This window comes from Paroedura picta, chromosome 6 (genome assembly GCF_049243985.1).
Source record: "Paroedura picta isolate Pp20150507F chromosome 6, Ppicta_v3.0, whole genome shotgun sequence".
Taxonomy (NCBI): Eukaryota; Metazoa; Chordata; class Lepidosauria; order Squamata; family Gekkonidae; genus Paroedura; species Paroedura picta.
Genome location: NC_135374.1, coordinates 61,332,937 through 61,351,271, shown reverse-complemented (window position 1 = coordinate 61,351,271; position 18,335 = coordinate 61,332,937). Strand labels below are relative to the sequence as shown.

At 41.9% G+C, this 18,335-nt stretch overlaps 1 protein-coding gene across 3 annotated transcripts in view; it reads left to right on the top strand.

The window, feature by feature from the left end:
* Positions 1-18,335, top strand: part of BRWD1 (bromodomain and WD repeat domain containing 1) — a 64,057-nt gene that overhangs the window by 29,268 nt on the left and 16,454 nt on the right. The window contains exons 21-32 of one of the 3 annotated variants that reach the window (XM_077342713.1): positions 816-956; positions 1,929-2,014; positions 3,754-3,949; positions 5,941-6,066; positions 6,488-6,595; positions 9,453-9,577; positions 9,668-9,750; positions 11,302-11,413; positions 13,790-13,851; positions 16,817-16,972; positions 17,184-17,304; positions 18,121-18,246. In XM_077342713.1, the coding sequence (XP_077198828.1) occupies positions 816-956; positions 1,929-2,014; positions 3,754-3,949; positions 5,941-6,066; positions 6,488-6,595; positions 9,453-9,577; positions 9,668-9,750; positions 11,302-11,413; positions 13,790-13,851; positions 16,817-16,972; positions 17,184-17,304; positions 18,121-18,246 (1,442 nt within the window). Of the gene's footprint in view, positions 1-815; positions 957-1,928; positions 2,015-3,753; positions 3,950-5,940; positions 6,067-6,487; positions 6,596-9,452; positions 9,578-9,667; positions 9,751-11,301; positions 11,414-13,789; positions 13,852-16,813; positions 16,973-17,183; positions 17,305-18,120; positions 18,247-18,335 lie in introns of all 3 variants that reach the window. The other 2 variants (XM_077342712.1, XM_077342714.1) reach the window with 2 other exon arrangements.

Genomic DNA, 18,335 nt, shown 5'->3' with positions numbered 1-18,335 from the left:
CTCATAAACTTATACTTTAATCTGAATTTCTGTACTCTTATATTTGTTACTTTGCAAGCCTTAAATCTTGCTGTATGTGCCTTATAATACCTGCTGCCTTTAAGTAATGTTTTCTGCCACTGCCATCACATGTCCTTAAAATAGCAGCTTTTCCACTGACACAGATGTCTTGCCAGTACAGCAACTGGTAGTAATAATCTGGCTAGTATTTCCTTCATTCATTGACAACGTGAAGCATTCACACAAAAGACCATTTTGGGGATAGATCTACAGTAGTAGTTCAGTTGCCTGTGTGGTGTAGTGGTTAAGAGCGGCAGCTTCTAATCTGGAGAGCCGGGTTTGATTCCCCCCTCTTTTACATGCAGCCATCTGTGTGATTTTGGGCCAGTCACAGTTCTGTCAGAGCACCTCACCTACTTCACAGGATGTCTGTTGTGAGGAGAAGGAAGGGAAGGCAATTATAAGCTGCTTTGAAAATGGAAAAGCAGGGTATAAAAACCAGGGTCTGGAAAATAAAGACAAAATTTAGGAACAAACATGTTTTCTTTAACACCCCCCTTCCCGGGCCGTTTCCACTTTTTCCATGAGAAATATTGGAAATTTGGAGGAGTAATGAAAAACCTGCTATGAAATATTTTCTTTTAGAATACTCAGTTTTCCTTTCTATTTTTTAAATTAATAGTTATATTTTACCCGAAGATTAAATTATATGCACTTTCGTTATGGAATTTATTGGAGCTTCTGACACAGTTGGTCCTGATACTTCAGTAATGTGTATTTCTAATCCTGACTCAATTACTTTTTATTTAATTTAGAGTGACTCTGAAGATTCACTGATACAGTCAAAGAGAAGACTTTATAGACGTAAATATGCAGCATATCAAGCACGGAATAATATTGAGCAGTCTGATTCTTCTAGTGAAGAAGCCTATGACTGTTCTAGATTTATGGAACAGGTAAACTATTCTATTTCATTCTAGTAATTGAAGGTATCAGAAACATTGATCTCTAAACTTTTATTTGAAAAATGATTTGTGTTCATGGAGGCCATTGTAAAATGGTGGCTTGGGCACAGCTGGCTATGTTGGTCTCCTGAATTGTTCATTGGGTGGCCTGCTAATAAGAACAAATGTATATATTACCTTCTTCCATCTTGGAACTAAAAGTGGTAAATATGCATCCTTGTTGATATCCCATCCAGATATTTGACCATATCTATTTCTGCTTAGCTTCAACAAGATTGTTGTATTGTATGCCTTCCATCAATACTCAAACCATCTCCAAATCACTCAAATGGTTCAATATTGAACCATAATAATGCTCAAGAAACTCCCTCCTACGCCTTGGTCCCCCAACTCCCAAATCTGTTTATTTTATATCATCTCCAGTCTGGGTAGCCAGTGAAGGGATTGGATGGTGGAGGTGGAGTTTTAATCTGTTTTATTACTGCATTTTATTGTTTGTGCTTTTATTACTATGAACTGCCCTGAATCCATTGTGGGGAGAGACAGTATGCAAATTAAATAAATAATTATAAAATCTCTTGTGTCTTTGGGGTCATAACAGTTGGGATCTTTTTGCACTAATTGCATCCTTGCTCATTGTGCAGCTACTAGGAGCTCAGCTACCTTATAGATTCTATAGACAGCCAGTCTGGTATAATGGTCAGAATGTTGCAATAGGATCTGGGAGACCTAAGTGCAAATCCCTACCCTACCATGAAACCTGTTAGGTGACCTTGGGTTGGCCACATAGGCAAAGCCTAGTCCACCTTACATGTTTGTTGTGAGGATAAAATGGAGGAAAGAGTAGTGTACATGCTTTTTAGATACGAATTTAAGGTTTTACTCTTAATAGTTAGCACAGTCTAAACAGTCTTCCAATCTATTCTGCAGTTCAGTAGTCTTAGCTAATATATTTTTATGTAGGAAGCAGAAGAAAGTGAAGGCTTGAGTCTGTCTTCTTATAAAGAAGAATGGGAGAGTGACAAGAGGAGCAACAGTAATAGTTCCAGGTAAAATCATCTTCAGCATGTCTTTTGAGCATTCATAATTCTGTCTTTTGATTTCTGCATTTGATTTTTGAATAAATAACCTATTATTTTGTTGAGTATTACAAGAATAATGCTACTTGAGCAGTAGTTCTCAACCTTTTTGGTGCCGCGACCCCAAGTTCAGCAGCGAGCACAGGCGCACAGCAATCGAGGCGGCCAGTGCCAGGGCTCTGCCGCCTCCACCCGTGGCTGATGCCTCCACCGATAGCGGACCCATTTTCTTAGGTCACTCGGTGTAAGGCAACCCAATGGGTGCAACGGAGCTATTCAAGACAATCTCACTCCTGCAGGCTCCTGAGTGGCATCCTCAACTTCAAGCACTTCTTACCCCACCTCGGGAAGCTCCCTCTCTCACCCCACCCCACCATGCTCAGGAGGGAATTCGGCCACCGAGCCAACGCCCCCACGCGTCCCTCTTGGTGCCCAATTGGTCCCACCCATCTACCCAAGGGCACACTGGTGAGGAGAAACTGCAGAGCGCCAAGGAAGGCAGACATACATGCCCATGCAGATTCCTCAGGCAGAAACTTCGCTTAGCACTTTGTTTCTCCTCAGGGAAGCAAGCGGGGCAAGGTCCCTGCAACCACCCGTGCCCCAAGCCTCCCCCCCCGGGAGCAGGCACTACTTACCCGCCTCCACCACCACCTGCTGCCACTGCAGGCCACTGCTGACACTGCTGCAGCCAGCAATGGGGTGACCCCACAGAAGGGGCCAAGTGACCCCAAGGTCGAGAACCACTGAGAGGGAAATCGTCATTAAGATACATTGATTTCAACTCTTTTTAGGATTGCACTACTAGCTAGTTAGAGCCTCTTGTGGTGCAGAGTGGTAAGGCAGCCGTCTGAAAGCTTTGCCCATGAGGGTGGGAGTTCAATCCCAGCAGCCAGCTCAAGGTTGACTCAGCCTTCCATCCTTCCGAGGTCGGTAAAATGAGTACCCAGCTTGCTGGGGGGTAAACGGTAATGACTGGGGAAGGCACTGGCAACCCCCCCCCCCCGTATTGAGTCTGCCATGAAAACGCTAGAGTAGCGGTCCCCAAACTTTCTCAGGTCAGGGACCGCCTCTGGAGTGAGGGGAGAGCCGACAGCCCGGGTGCTGCAAAAACGCGCATGTGCAGTTGCTGCGCACACGCATTTTCGCCACCAGGTGACGCTAACGCGCATGCGCGGCAACTGCGTGCATGCGCGTTTGCGTCACCGGCGTGCCGGCAGCTGCGTCTGCCTCTTCCCTTCCTTCTTGCTGCGGGGGCGGCGGGAGGCAGGCGCAGCTGCCGGCGGCCCGATACCGTGGCCTTTGCGGCCCGGCACCGGGCCGAAGACCGGGGGTTGATGACCCCTGCGCTAGAGGGCGTCACCCCAAGGGTCAGACATGACTCGGTGCTTGCACAGGGGATACCTTTACTTTACTAGCTAGTTCCATGTTGGGATGTGTCTGCAGTAGAAAGAAGAAAATAAAGGTTATTTCCACGGCACATGTAAAACCAAAGGTATTGCCAGTAGAACACCCTTTCAGAGTGCTAGAATATTCCACCAGTGGAATCACTTTAAAAACATGGTGCAGGAAACAACTTATGTTTTATAGTTCCCATAAAAAAAAAAAAAGCAGATCTGAAAAATCTTGAAATGACAACAGTTAGGAACCAATACATGTCTTGTATCTCTAACATCTATTCTTTTTTTTTGTCTGGGATGGTTCTTCAGTAGTGACTCCTCGAGCAGATATTCTGACTGGATAGCTGATGCAGGGATTAATCTACAACCCCCTTTACGAACTTCTCGGCGCAAAGTTATTAGATACTGTAGTAGTTCTGAAGAGGAAGTATCATTGGAACTGTTATCTCCCCCAAGGAGGAGGGGGAAAAGACGTAGAAAATACAAATCAAAAAAACATGAGGAGGTATTCATCATTTTTCATTTACTGAAATATGCCTGGGTGATTATTAGGGTTAGAATTCTTCAGTATTTATTAGTCAATATTAGTAGCTTATGCTATCTTCATTGTTACTAGTGCTTTTTGTAAATAAGCACTGATGTTGAATATTGTAAGTAAAGTTGGGCAACTGATGGCAAAGGCATATATTTGAGAAGTTGGGTTTGTTTAAGGGGTAATTGGTAGACCTGGTAAGATTCTTGTAGAATGAGTAGACAATTTAGGGAGTGATAAAAATAGTTATTATGAATCTGTGAGGGAAATGTACCTTTAGTTCCTTAATAAAAATTATCAAGCCAGTATTTCTATGCAGATTTGAATTATCAACATCGTACTTGTTAAGCATGGAATTTTAAATATTTTAATTTTTGTATCTGTTCCCAGATTATGTCATTTCTGCTGCACAACGTTAAAATTGAATACGTGTAAAGGCAGTCTTGGGAGGTCTCCCCTCATGTATTTATTATATTTACATACCACCCTCCCCTGGGGCTCAAGGCAGTTATAATACCTTGAGTGCTGCAGTAGATATTTTAATTTTAATTGGGGGTTTTAGGGGATTTTTACCCAGTTGTTGTAACCTGCCACAAGCCGTCAGGGAGTGACGGGGGAATAAATTGAATAAATAAATAAATAATAACAACAACAATAGTAGAAGCATGCCTTTGTAGGACATCCAAATCTTAAGTTGATATGACATGTTGTTAATGATTGAACTTTGGCAGTATTCAGCATGCCAGGGAGGAAGGCAGGTCTCTTAGCATTGTTACAACTGGGTGAACATAGAGAGTGTTAGGGCAGAGTTCACAAGTTTGTGCTTCTGATTCTATTAGATGAGCAAGGGTGTGACAGGGTCCAAATTTGGGGATTACACACGGAAAACGTTGTCAGATTCATTTTTTGTAGTGACATGTTTTAACTGAACTCTTCCTGAAATGAGCCAAGGGGAATTAATCTATCACTAATGTGTATAAATGTATTGTGCAAGTCACTGAATGTTGCTCCACTTTGGTTTCAGGGTTTCTTTTTTCTTTTCAGAGTATACTAATATAAATGGGTTTAACTTTTTAAAAACCAAATGACAAAATATTTTAAAATCTTCAGTTTTTTCTAGAAGCTGCCTTAACATATACAATCTACATGTTGTCTGCTGAGTTATATTGGACCTTAACCTGACTTCTAGAACTACAGTCCACCTTCTTCTCTATGGCATAATTAAAAAACAATGTCATAAAGAAATTGTAGCATATATGATCATTAAAAATAGGGAACCATGCTAAATGACAGTATAGTGCATGTAACAAGCAGTGCAGTAAGACAGAATTAAAAATTGGAGAACTGAACACCTAGAATAAGCAGTTCAACAGAGCTTGTTTACAGATTTGGAAAGCAATAAGGATAGTATAATACATTAGGTGAAAAATGCTTAAAATTTCTCAAACATTAGAACTTCAACTTGTTCAGTATGGTATTTTTATATATGAAAAATTCCATTATATGCCATCTATGAACTAAAAGAAGTGTGAGGAGCCTTCCTGATCTCATTTGACCTCATCCTGACCTTGTTGTTACCTGCTACGAGCCACTTGCAAAAGTGGCGGGCTATGAATTCATAATAAATCTGGCAGACACAAAGTGGCAGATAGAAAGGGGACAACTTTTTATTGTGTGGTGGAGCGCAGTGATTGTAGGTACCTCAGAGAGCTTGTGGAGTTGTGCATTAATTGTAGTGAAATATTGTATAAATCTGTACAGTATTTTGAAGTTTTTGAGCTGCAGTTTATAAAGATACCACTTGTGACTAAGTATCCCTTTGCTATTCTTTCTAAATACTTGACTACATCTGCATGATAGGTAATAGTTTTTATTTATTGAGAAGCATAACTGAAATTATCCAGAGAATAGTAGTCTTAACACTTGTAGAGGGTTGAATGCTAATCTGAGAACTGTTTTGCAAGGAAGCACAAGAAAATGCTCCAACTCAATCAGTGAGCCCAGAATCGCCCTATGATTTTCACCCTCCTGATTGGATTACAGACACAAGACTCCGAAGATCTCCTTATGTCCCTCAAATGGGTGATGAGGTGAGAATCAAATAGTGCTGCCTAATTCACAATCCATTTTAAAGTGGAATTGGTCACTAGTGTGAGAGTCTTCTTGCCCTTTTTTAAAGAGCTAACTGATGCTTGAAGTAGAAGTGATTGTTTACACATGCAGTTTGGTGTGGTATCCTAGGAGAGTGATACATGTATTCACTGATTACTGTGTTATGCTTCCCCTGTAGCATAGCACAGGAATATTTATCTGTGGGCAATCCATTCAACCTGGCTAATTATGTAATGGTTAGAGGAAGAACTGATAAATGGACAAGGCAACTGCACCTAAATTGTTTTAAAAGCTTGCAAAACTAAATTGTGAAGTTGAAAGCCAAATCTAAATTCTTAATTAAATTTTGTAGTCTGTTGAGTGATTTTCCCCCCACTGATTTTACTTTGTTTTCATTAGGTAATATATTTTCGACAAGGCCATGAAGCTTATTTTGAAGCAGTAAGAAAAAACAATATCTATGAGTTGAATCCTCATAAGGAGCCATGGCGAAAGATGGTTCTTAGGGTAAGACCAGCTCAGCATTAACAGTTGTTCATTCCTTGGATATAAAGTACATTGCAGTTCTTAACTCATTGGTTCTGCCAAAAAAGGGGTTCTGCAGAACCAGCCAAATTAGAAAGATAAAGGATGTAGTTTCAACTTTGAATATAAGCCTCCTACAGACAAAAGTTTTTTAATGTATCATACCATGTTAGTTATATAAATATGTGCACTGTAGTATTTAATCTCATTTGTAATGATGTCCATCTATTGTTTAGCTTTGATATTTACAATGAAGATAATACAGATTGTGTTTTCTGAAAACCAAAATAAACATATAGCTGTACATATTCTCACTGTTCTTGCATTTAAAGTGGTAGGGATTTCTACTGACCTACACAGCCATGAACAAGCATTTGAATGTACCATTGGATCCAGCCCTCACCTTCTGTTGTGCTCTGAAGCAGGGGTAGTCAACCTATGGCCTTCCAGATGTCCATGGACTACAATTCCCATGAGCCCCTGCCAGCAAATGCTCATGGGAGTTGTAGTCCATGGACATCTGGAGGGCCACAGGTTGACTACCCCTGCTCTGGAGTACTAGTAACACTTTGTAGACTATGGACGTGTTACAATAGCTAATCTTTAACACTTTGCTGTATTATATAATTGTGAAAAGCCTTCCTAGGCGGAGCCTGTCCGGGCCCTGTCCAGACTATGCTTCCAGCCACCGGGCATCCAGATTGGCCCGGCCCCACTGGCACCCGCCCCCAACAACCCCGCCAGGGGCAGTCAGGCCAGTTTGCCGCTGGCCGTCGTTGAGAGAGGATGTCAGTGCCCATGTGGGGAGGGCGCCTGGGCAGCCTGCCTGGCACCACCTTGCTGCGCCCCTGAGGCTCTACTAGGCCCCGCCAGCCCTTCGCAACAACGGAGGGAGGGTGGGCGGCCACAGGGGCTCCCTAACGTCATCTTCCCGTGCCTTTACTGCCTAATTCAGGTACACTGGCCCGCTAGCTTCAATACGGGCCACTAACCTGCCGACCACTTTTGACACTATTAATAACCCCAGCCCAGCTTGCCCCTCTTCACCCCAAGCAGCCTTGACGCGCTTTTCCCCATTCTCCGCGCCACTGCCAAGGTGGGTGGTAGGGTAGCCGGGGATTACCCAGCCGAGCTCGCGACCGCCCAACAAGCTTGCTGCACCTTTTTCACTCCTCCCCAACACTGCACAGCCAGGTGGCAGGGAGGCTGGATGGCGCTCGCCCCCCCTAACCCCTCCCAACCTTGCTGCACCATTCACACCTTGCTGGCACTGCCCGCCTGGACAGTGGCCCAGCCAGGGGAAGCCCACACGACCTCGCCCAAACCAGCCTCCCAGCTGCCATTCTTCCCTTAGCTGCCGGGAATGGCGATGCACTAAACACCTCCCTGACAGTGTAACGAGCAAGTGTTGGCGCCGTAGCATCATGCCCACAAGCAGCAGCACTAGCTGCTGCTACTTCTGCCACTACCCTGAGAAGAAAAAAGAGCCGGGGGGGGGGCAGCATCTGGATCCACTTCCCTTTCCGCATCCTGCCCTCCTATGTTGCCCTTTAGCCCCCCTGCGTCAGCAGATTGGGGCCCTTCCCTAGTTGCCATGAGTGCGAGCAAGCCCCTCTCCTGCCCTCGGTGGCCACGCCAGCTGCAACCCCACTCCTCGCCTCCTGTCATGCCATCGTCCTTCGGCAACAAGTGACTTGCCCACAGCCTGCGGCTGAGGAGGGGCCATATTCCAATTCTCCAGGGAAGGTGGTGGCAACAAGGTATGGTGCAACCTCACAGCCACTTTTAGCACCTATTGCCTTCACCTACGCAATGGGCTTTCTGCCTAGAAAGTAATATTTCAAAACTGACTTGCTGGAATGGTTAAGAACCTGAATATTAGAGCAGATTTCTATGAGTTTTGTTTTTAAAAGATAATGCAAGTAACTGTAGATTTGGGAAGAAATGTAGTGACAGATTTTATTTTCCTGGGCTCCAAGATCACTGCAGATGGGGACTGCAGCAAAGAAATTAAAAGACGCTTGCTCCTGGGGAGGAAAGCTATGGCAAATCTAGACAGCATCCTAAAAAGCAGAGACATCACCCTGCCAACAAAAGTGCATCTGGTCAATGCCTTTGATTGCAGTCTTCCCAGTTGCAATGTATGGCTGTGAAAGTTGGACCATAAGGAAGGCCGAGCGTCAAAGAATTGAGGCTTTTGAACTCTAGTGCTGGAGAAGACTCTTGCGAGTCTCTTGGACTGCAAGGCAAACAAACCGGTCAGTCCTAGAGGAGATCAGCCCTGACTGCTCTTTAGAAGGCCAGATCCTGAAGATGAAACTCAAATACTTTGGCCACCTCATGAGAAGGAAGAACTCCCTGGAGAAGAGCCTAATGCTGGGAGCGATCGAGGGCAAAAGAAGAAGGGGGCGACAGAGAATGAGGTGGCTGGATGGAGTCACTGAAGCAGTCGGTGCGAGCTTAAATGGACTCCAGGGAATGGTAGAGGACAGGAAGGCCTGAAGGATCATTGTCTATGGGGTCGTGATGGGTCAGACACGACTTTGCACCTAACAACAAGATTTGGGCTTTGCCAGCTAGAACAGGAGTTCTCCCATTGTTGATGTGTGTACTTTTGGTTCAGAACAGTAAAATATCTAGCAAGAAGTGTCTAAGAGAAACTGAAACTTTTCCTGTTTTTGTAAGGTGAATGCTAGCTTTCGTTTAAAATAATTGTAAGCTTCTGTTATTCCCAGTATTAGCTTAATATGCTGTTGCTCATTCTGACAGAATTATGAATAATTGACTATTATATTGACTATTATACAATGAGAATCTTTATTATTTGTGCATCTGTTAGGAACAAGAATTGGTAAAAATTGTTGGGATACATTATGAAGTTGGTCCTCCTACGCTATGTTGTCTCAAGCTTACTCTTATGGATCATGTTAGCGGGCAACTTCTGGACAAATCCTTTTCTCTCAAGTACGTATCCCCCCCCCACTTACATTTCAGGCTTTAAAAACATTTTTTAACGAGATAGTGAGAACAAATTGGGTTGAATCTTCTTTCTAGATACCATGACATGCCGGATGTTATTGACTTCCTTGTATTACGTCAGTTCTACGATGAAGCACGACAAAGAAACTGGCAGCCTCGTAAGTTCTTTTTATCCTTTCAAAGTGTGGGAAATCAGTACTTTTTAATAATATATGGTTCAGCCTTTTTCAGCTTTTTTTACCATTGAGAAATCACTGAAACATTCTTCAGACTTTGAAAGACCCCAGAAGTGGTGTAATTCTGCAGAATACGGTTGAGAAGCAAAGCTTTGTACCCACCCACCCAGGGGGCCTCCCCTTCCCACCCCCTCCATCATTTTGGGAGGGATGTGTGAGTCAACATGACTGTGTGTGTGTGTGTGTAGGGGGCTGTATGAGAACGATTTTTGCCAAATCAACTTTTTGCTGCACTTTATACAGTGCATTGCATATTATTCCCAAGGGTCCTCCTCCAGGTTTTCAGGAGGGGCTATGGTAGCCAAATACCTACCACAAACTTACTCCGTTCAACCTTGTGGATAGTATCCATAATTGCACTTTACAGGAAGAGCAAGGCATTAAACTATGAGTTCTAATATTTGAATTTTAATATCCAATGTGGGTATGGCAAAATGAGTCCTGGAGGTGGATTGGTGCTCTGAAATGGTTGCCCTAGGCCTGCATGTTAAAATGGCTGCTAGGGGGTGGAAAGGCTGTAATTGCCTATGCCTCCCAGGAGACTCAGGGAAGGGAGAGGGTCACGTGCCCCAATGAGAATGGAGGAGTCAGGCTCCACCAGAGGGAGGAGCGTGTGAGTATTTAGGCTCCAAACCTTCTGGTAGGGGGCAGGATCTCCAACCGAGAAGGTGGTAGATCTCCTCTCCAGAGAGAAGGTCCTGCTTGCCCTATGCTGAGAGACAGAGCCTGGCCTAACCACAAGAGAAGCAGCCACCAAGGAGGTGGTGGGCAGTGAGCCTAGCAGGCAAGTGGCCACAGGAGGCTCTCCCCATCTTCAGCAGGGAGTGTAGGGAAGGAGAAGTGTGTTTAGGCATCCATTTAAATTAATGCCCGGAGCATGTATAAGTGCTGTGGCTTGATGTCATGTGGTGTGCTGGAGGAAGGGTAAATCTGAGTGTTGTTTAATACACTTGAGTTTTGCACATAATCAAGTGGCTGGAGCTCTGGACCACCTAGTCTCCACTGCTCAGGTACTACTAGTGCGTTGGGAGGGCCTGGGGGGAACCAAGTGGTTGCCAACTCTCCAGGTGGGACCAAATATTGATGGTATTGAATATCAAGCACCAGGAACCTAGTCAAGGGGTCTCACTGGCCCTCGGGAAGGGGTATTACAGTCAGTGAGTGGTGGCAGTAACAGACAGGAAGAGATAGGCCCCACCCAGGGAAAGGGTGGAGGGCTGGAACAGGACCCACAGGCTTGTCAAGCAGGCAGCCGGTTCTGCCACAGTGGGGCAAAAATATTATTAACTTGTTCTATTTGGGGCAGCAGAGGATTCCATTTGGATACAGCATAGGACTCTGTAATGTATGTGCTGAACTATGAAACTACATTGTGTGACAGACTGCCATGAAATAGCTGCTCTTATTTTCTGTGATATGGACAGAAAAAGTTGGTTTCAGAGAATTGTATAATACCAGTTTTTTTTCTTACAGATGACCACTTTCGCTCAATTATCGATGATGCTTGGTGGTTCGGAACTGTTTTGAGCCAAGAACCATATCAACCACAATATCCAGACAGCCCTTTTCAGTGCTATTGTGTTAAGTACGTGCATGTTCTTTACATTTTTTATCAGCAGTACTTATGATGGTAGTATTAACAGTTATAACACATAACTATGTGCTGCTTGAAAGAGTGCAATCAAAACTTTTGAGAGATCTTTATAAAACACCTAACTGCACACCAAATGTTGTTCTATGCCAAGAATCCGGCCTTCTGAAGGTAGAAACCCATGCCTGGCTGACAATCATCAATTACTGATTAAAAAATTACCTCCATCCTAAGGGACTAATCCAGCAATTTTTAGCAGTCTCCTCACAATTCCCATGGAATAGTAAAATCATTGGAAAAATCCAAACTTTGGGCCTTGATCTGAACCATCTAATAGAACTTGGCCTTAAAACAGCCAAAGCTGTCGTACGGCAACATCTTTTTGATATAGATTCTCAGGAGGAATTCTCAATTCTTCCTAGAATCTATAGCTCTCTGAAAGGATGTTCAGGAAATACTCCAGCTCCATATCTCACAAACATCTCAGTAGTAAAATACTGTTGGGCCTTCTCAAGAGCACAATTTAACTCATTCCCCTCAGCCTTCCTCGAAGGCAGGTTTCTCAATCGTCTGCTGGAGCTAAGTTTATGCCCCTGTGATAATGCCCAGCCTGAGACAATTTCACATATCTTATTATATTGTCCTTTTTATGAAAGCATCCGAAAATACCTAATCCTACCTTTACTATCCCACTACACCAGACATTCATCTTTATCATCACATAATAGTGGCACTCTAGTTAAATTTTTGCTAAGGGATAAAGACCCACTTATTTCTAACATGGTAGTAAAATTCCTTTACATCTCTACTAGAATTAGATCGAAAAGAATGAACGATAGTGATGGATATGAAATGGATAGACCATCTTATCACTTGGGTTAATGGACTGTTCTGGAAGATGTATTGATTCCTTGTCCCTGCAGTTAACTTCCTTGAGGCTCCTTCCCCCTTCTTCTTTACATGTTATAACCCTTCTCCCTACCTACAATAACATATTATTTGTTTTCATCAATACATTGTTTTTAACATTGTTTTATTATCTTAATATTTTTAAGTAGCGATACTTTTGTATTTTTTTTGCTACACATATCGATTAACTTTTATCATTGATTGCATTTTCTTTGGATGTATTATTTATATGGGTCAATTGAGTCTGCCAAGAAAACATTGGAGGGCATCACCCCAAAGGTCAGACATGACCCAGTGCTTGCACAAGGGATACCTTTACCTTTACTATACTGTACACATAATAAAGAAACATTAGCTATGAAGGCAGTACATAGTATGATATAGTGTTCCAAAATACGGATACTTGGATCCGTGAACATTTATGTTATGGCTCATATAGAATTCAGAAGGCTGATGATGACATTCTAAATTTGACTACTCCATAAACCAGAATGAAGCAATATTTCAAAAGGCCTTCCTTACTTTAATTGTTTAATAAAGAGTTGGTACAAGGAGGATGAGAAACTTGTCTTTTTCAGTCTTGTCTTTTCCTTATGCTTTTAGATGTTTTATATTGAGCAGGAATGCAGATGTATTAAAACACAGTTTTATAGGCTTGGGATTTAAAAACACAAACATATGATCTGATAGAAGTTTACTCAGGTTTATTCAGGTCACTCCTTGACTAGTAAAACTTAAACAACTTTGAATACAGGATTGCTGCTTTTGTTATTCTTTGTTCAAAGAGTTAAAGGTTCATGAAGACTGGTTTGTATAAAACCTATATATAGGGTGAGACAAGTGAAAACTTAGATAGCCTTGGTTTTGGAAACTGCATTTGCCTGGGTGAATTCTAAATTTTTTCTTGTGAAAAATTAGAAACTACATCCAGTTAAACTTAGTTGGATCCCATGGATCTATTCCACTAATGCTTTCTTGTAAGCATAAGAAATCTATCCCTGATGCAAGAGTGAAGGAAACCATGTTGTATGACAAGAACTATAATTTATAATGGAAAATTGTTTCTTGGAGAGGAATAAGTTCCTTAAGTAGTCTATGAGGTTATAAAATGCTGAACTGTCAGAAAGTTTACCAACTGTAGTCAGAATATTTTCATTCTGAGGGAATTTACAGAATTTCAGAATGCTAAATCATGTGCTGATACCAAACTGGTTGTTTACATGTATAGAAAATCATATTGTTTATTTTGCCAGTTGTTAAATATGAAGGAAAGGATCATGTCTCATTAAATGAATAGTGAGAAAAATATCTGTTCATGCTGTTTTGATTTAAAACTGCTTTGCCTCTTTTCTAAATCTCCTAAACCACTTTAATATAGCTCTTAAATCTGTGCAGTGTTAGAGATACTTTATTTGCTATATTCATTGTTTTATTCTTTTTTTTGCTCACTCTATTAAATAGATGGGACAATGGTGAAACAGAAAGACTTAGTCCATGGGATATGGAACCCATCCCTGAGAATGGTATGCATAAATCATTAACAGTTTTACTAGAGAAAGACTTGTATATAAATGAAAGAATTAAGGTCATACTTTCTGCAGAAGGAGTAGCAGCATATCTATATCCCTTTAGTTTCCTATATCCCTTAAGCAATTTCTTCTGAAAAAAATTTAAAAGGATTGCTTTGCATTCTCCCAAAGTCACTGTTGCACAGATAAAATATGTTATGGACACTGTCGTGGAAACTGGTAGGGAGAAAAGTGGAAGATGGACATTCCCATGCAGAAAAAGTGGTATAATGGTTAAGCATACTGTCTTTTCTCCTCCAGCCATCCTCACATTTTCTTTTGTTCAAAATTTCCAAGGTCACTCCAATTTTGTTCTTTTGTTTATGTTTGAAAATAGTCCATGGGAAGACTCACAAAATTGCATGTCTCATTAGTTTAGGCATATGATAAAATACATTGTGTAAAAGCTGGGGGAAATGCCATTAAAATGCTACAAGATTAAATTAGTGAGAGTCAGCTTGGTGTAGTGGTTAAGAGCAGCAGCCTGTAATCTGGAGAACTGGATTTGATTCCTCACTCCTCCATTTGCAGCCAGCTGGGTGAACTTGGGCCAGTCATAGTCCTCTCAGCTTTCTCAGCCTCACCTACCTCACTGGGTGTCTGTTGTGGGGAGAGGAAGGGAAGGTGATTGTAAGCCACTTTGAGACTCGGGTAGTATAAATTGGGGTACAGAAAACTGCTCTTCTTTTATATTGAAGAATTCATACTCTTCATATACCCTGTACCACTCAGTATAATAGATTACCGAGAGAATTATATTTGAGCAGGGAAGCAGTGTTCATTTGTTGTAGCAAAATTAAGCAAAAATCCAGTAGCATCTTAAAGACAGGAAAAATTATTCCAGTAGACATGTTCATGAGTTAGAGCTCACTTTATTAGAAACATCGTGTATATATAGGAAGTTAATTTATTCTTTAAAAGTCGCAAGCAACAGAAAGGTAGAAGTAGGAAGATAAAGTTAGAAACAATAACCAACCAAAGAGAACTTAGTCGATTCAAAGCAGGTAAGTAATACTACCCATCGTAATCCAAGAAAGGTGCAGTATGGCACATGCCTAGCAGAACTAATTAACAGTTGTAAGGGCTTGTCGTATTAAGCTATTACCAGCTATGATGACTGAGGAAACTGTCCTGATCAGGTTAGGATAATTTATTTACTAGTAATAAGGCCCATTGTGTCAACAGGCTCTAGAAAACTGGGGCAATGTCATCCTTGGGGAGGTTGGCAGGTGGAAGGGAAGGTGGTCGGCAGACATGCCAAGGCAGCTGGCCCTGGAGCTACCCCTGTGCTGACTAAGGCTTGGGCAGGGCAGGGGGACTCCACACTTCTGGACCTCTGGAGCCCTGGCTCGGCTCTTTGATGCAGATGCCCTGCCTGGGTCCAAAATCTGCCCAGAGACCAGTTCCCCTGGAGAAAACAACTGCTGGGGGGGGGATCTGTGACATTGTACCCTATGGATGATCCCCCCCCTACTTTGCATTATCTCTGCACTCTTCCTCAGGAGAAGGGGAGAGAAATCCAGGAAGGCTTCAATGGGGGGGGGGGGGAGGAAAGAGCCCTTTTCTTAATAGTAGCAAGCACCTTGTGAAGGGTGTGAAGGGCAGGGGGACGCACTCACCCTTGCGTATACATATGTACACATGCGCAGCCTGATGGTCAGCAAAAGAAAGGCACCAGACCTGGAAGCGGCCTGTGGAGAACAGGGTGGGTCCCGGTGCTGTCCTTGCTGATGGAGGAGGTGCAGCCACAGCATGGCAGGATGTCACCACTACAACCAGTCTTGGGGAACAGGATGCAGCCTTGTGCAGGCAGCCCTTCAAAGGCTGGTCACATGGGGACAGTAGCACAGCTGCATAATCCTTTTCCAGAGTTGTGGATATTCAACTGACAGGAAAAAGGCAGTCCGGTTTTGTCATCCGTTGTTGGCAGATCCCTTGGACTGGTATCTTGTCTTCTCCACTGCTGCCTCAATTGAGAGTTTATTTTATTGATTGGTTCATTTGGTTGATTGTATTTTGGGGCTGTTTATGGATTCCCCAACTCCTTCCCAGCCCTAACATTTTGAACAGAGTAAATGCTGGCTATAGCCAACCTTTTTTTCTACAAGAAGGAGGAAATGGTAAAATGGAAGGACTGAGAGAAAAGATAGTAGGGGTCTGCCTTTGGCTAAAAGCCAAAAAATACTGGAATAGCTGAGCTGAATTTAAAATGTGGTTTTATTTGGGAATATTCAGCTACCATACTGATATTTGGACCTGGGCTATTTGGAAATATTGGATTTTTTCAGATCCAAAAACAACTGATTCCCCCCCCCCCCATACACACACACACCCAGAGGGTACTGGTGGTGGTAACCCATATACTGTGGTATTCAGAGCCATTTCCCCTGCTTGCCTTCCTCTTTTCCACATAGTGAAGGAAGGGGAAGGCAGTAGTGACATCCCAAACACTGCCTGTGCTTATCACCCGCCTTCTCCAGTTGCCCTTTTCTTTCCAGTAGTCCCCCCCCCCAAAATCAGCTGAGATTTCCTTTCAAACTACTGTTTGCCTGACTTCTCTCCTAAATAGGGACAGGTGTTTAGGAAAGCTTCCTCTCTGTCCTCTCTTGTCACACTCATACTGGATATTGTCTACACTTTTGCAGTCTGTTCTAGTGATGATGATGAATATTATTATTATTTTCTTGTGTGCCCCTTGATTTTCAAATTGTCTGTTTGTGCAAAACTGGGGGTTCCTATAGAAAAATAACCCCAGCCTCATTCTATGTTTTTTTGGGGGGGGGGCTATGGTCAGAATTATATGATTATTCATGAGGATATAGCTATCTTTGATTTTAAAATTTTGTTCCATGCGTATATAGTTTTGTTGTGCATTTGCTTATGTTCTAATACCATTTTATTGTTTGTTGTAAATAAGTAGTTGATCAGCCTGAAGAATTAGGAGCCAGTGTTTCTGTGACTGCAGAAGAAATGGCAAAACTTTTATACAAACCTCAAAAAGGGGAGTGGCAGGGAAAATCCCAATCTCAAGAATGTAGACGAATTATTAATGCCATTGATCAACTTTTGAAACTTGGTAAGGATATAGAAATCTGATCACATTTACTATAAATATTTCTATATTTAACAGATTGAAGATTTAGTATGATACTAATCTGCTAGTTTATTCATTCTTCTACTTTTTCTAAAACAAGATTTAGTGAATTAAATGTTTTTATATTGCAGTAATATATAAATCAGTATGCTAATTTAGCTTTTTCAGTTGACTGAAATCACTGTTTTGACAGATATTTCAGGAGCCTTTGCTGGTCCAGTTGATCTGAATACATATCCAAAGTACAGTACAGTAGTAGCTTATCCAACAGACCTTTGGACTATTCGCACAAGACTAGTCAACCAGTTTTACAGGTTAGTCTTATTTAGTACTAGAGAAAAGAAAGCATGTGTGTCTTGCAAAATTTCTTCAACATTGCGCCACTTGTAAATATTCACATAAAGAATCTTAGGACAATCCTTACAATATGTTTGACTAATTGGTATTTTTTCTGTTCCCTTTAACATTAGTGGATATTCAAAATACTTATAGTATAATCCTTTTATTTCCAGTGGACTTAGACTGGAATCATGGTGTAGGATTGCATATGAACAGAAATACATTAAAAAGCCTAGTTTGCGTGCTCAGATGCTGTGTGTCTTGCATCTGTCTTCATTTGGATTTTCCCAAAAACCTTGTTAGCATCTAATCAGTCTTTAGAGACTGCTTGGATACAGTTCTTTGGCTTACCTCAGTATCTTAGGGTTTTTATATTCAAAAAAGCTTTTAGTTAGTTTTAGATTGCCACCAGTAATCAGATCTTGCACTTCCATGTTTGTTGAGATGTTATCAAAAGCTCTAAATGAGGTAGATTTAAGTGGGTAGCCATGTTGGTCTGAAGTAGCACAACAAAAATTGAGTCCAATAGCACCTTTAAGAACACCAAAGATTTATTCAGAGTGTGAGCTCACACCTTGAATAAATCTTTGTCGGTCTAAATGGGGTAGTTTTCTAGTTGTTTGGAAGTGTAAGGCTTCATCCATGCTATCCACAAATTGGAATATTAAAGAACTTGAAGAAAGAAAACTGGGATCCTTTCACTTACTGGAAATTCTATTTTTGATGCTGAGGGCATTGTATTTGTTTCCAGTGACTGTTAAACTATTCCTTTTATTTACTGTTGAATATAGGAGGATCTCTGCATTAATTTGGGAAGTAAGATGTATTGAGAGCAATGCCAGGACCTTTAATGAACCCAACAGTGCCATCACTAGGGCTGCTCAGAAGATCACAGATCAGCTCTTAGAATTCATACGGTAAGAAGTATTTCAGACTGAAACATAAAATGTGGCAAACTTGCTGCTTTGTAATTGTCCTGCAACTATAATTAATCATGTGTTGTGCT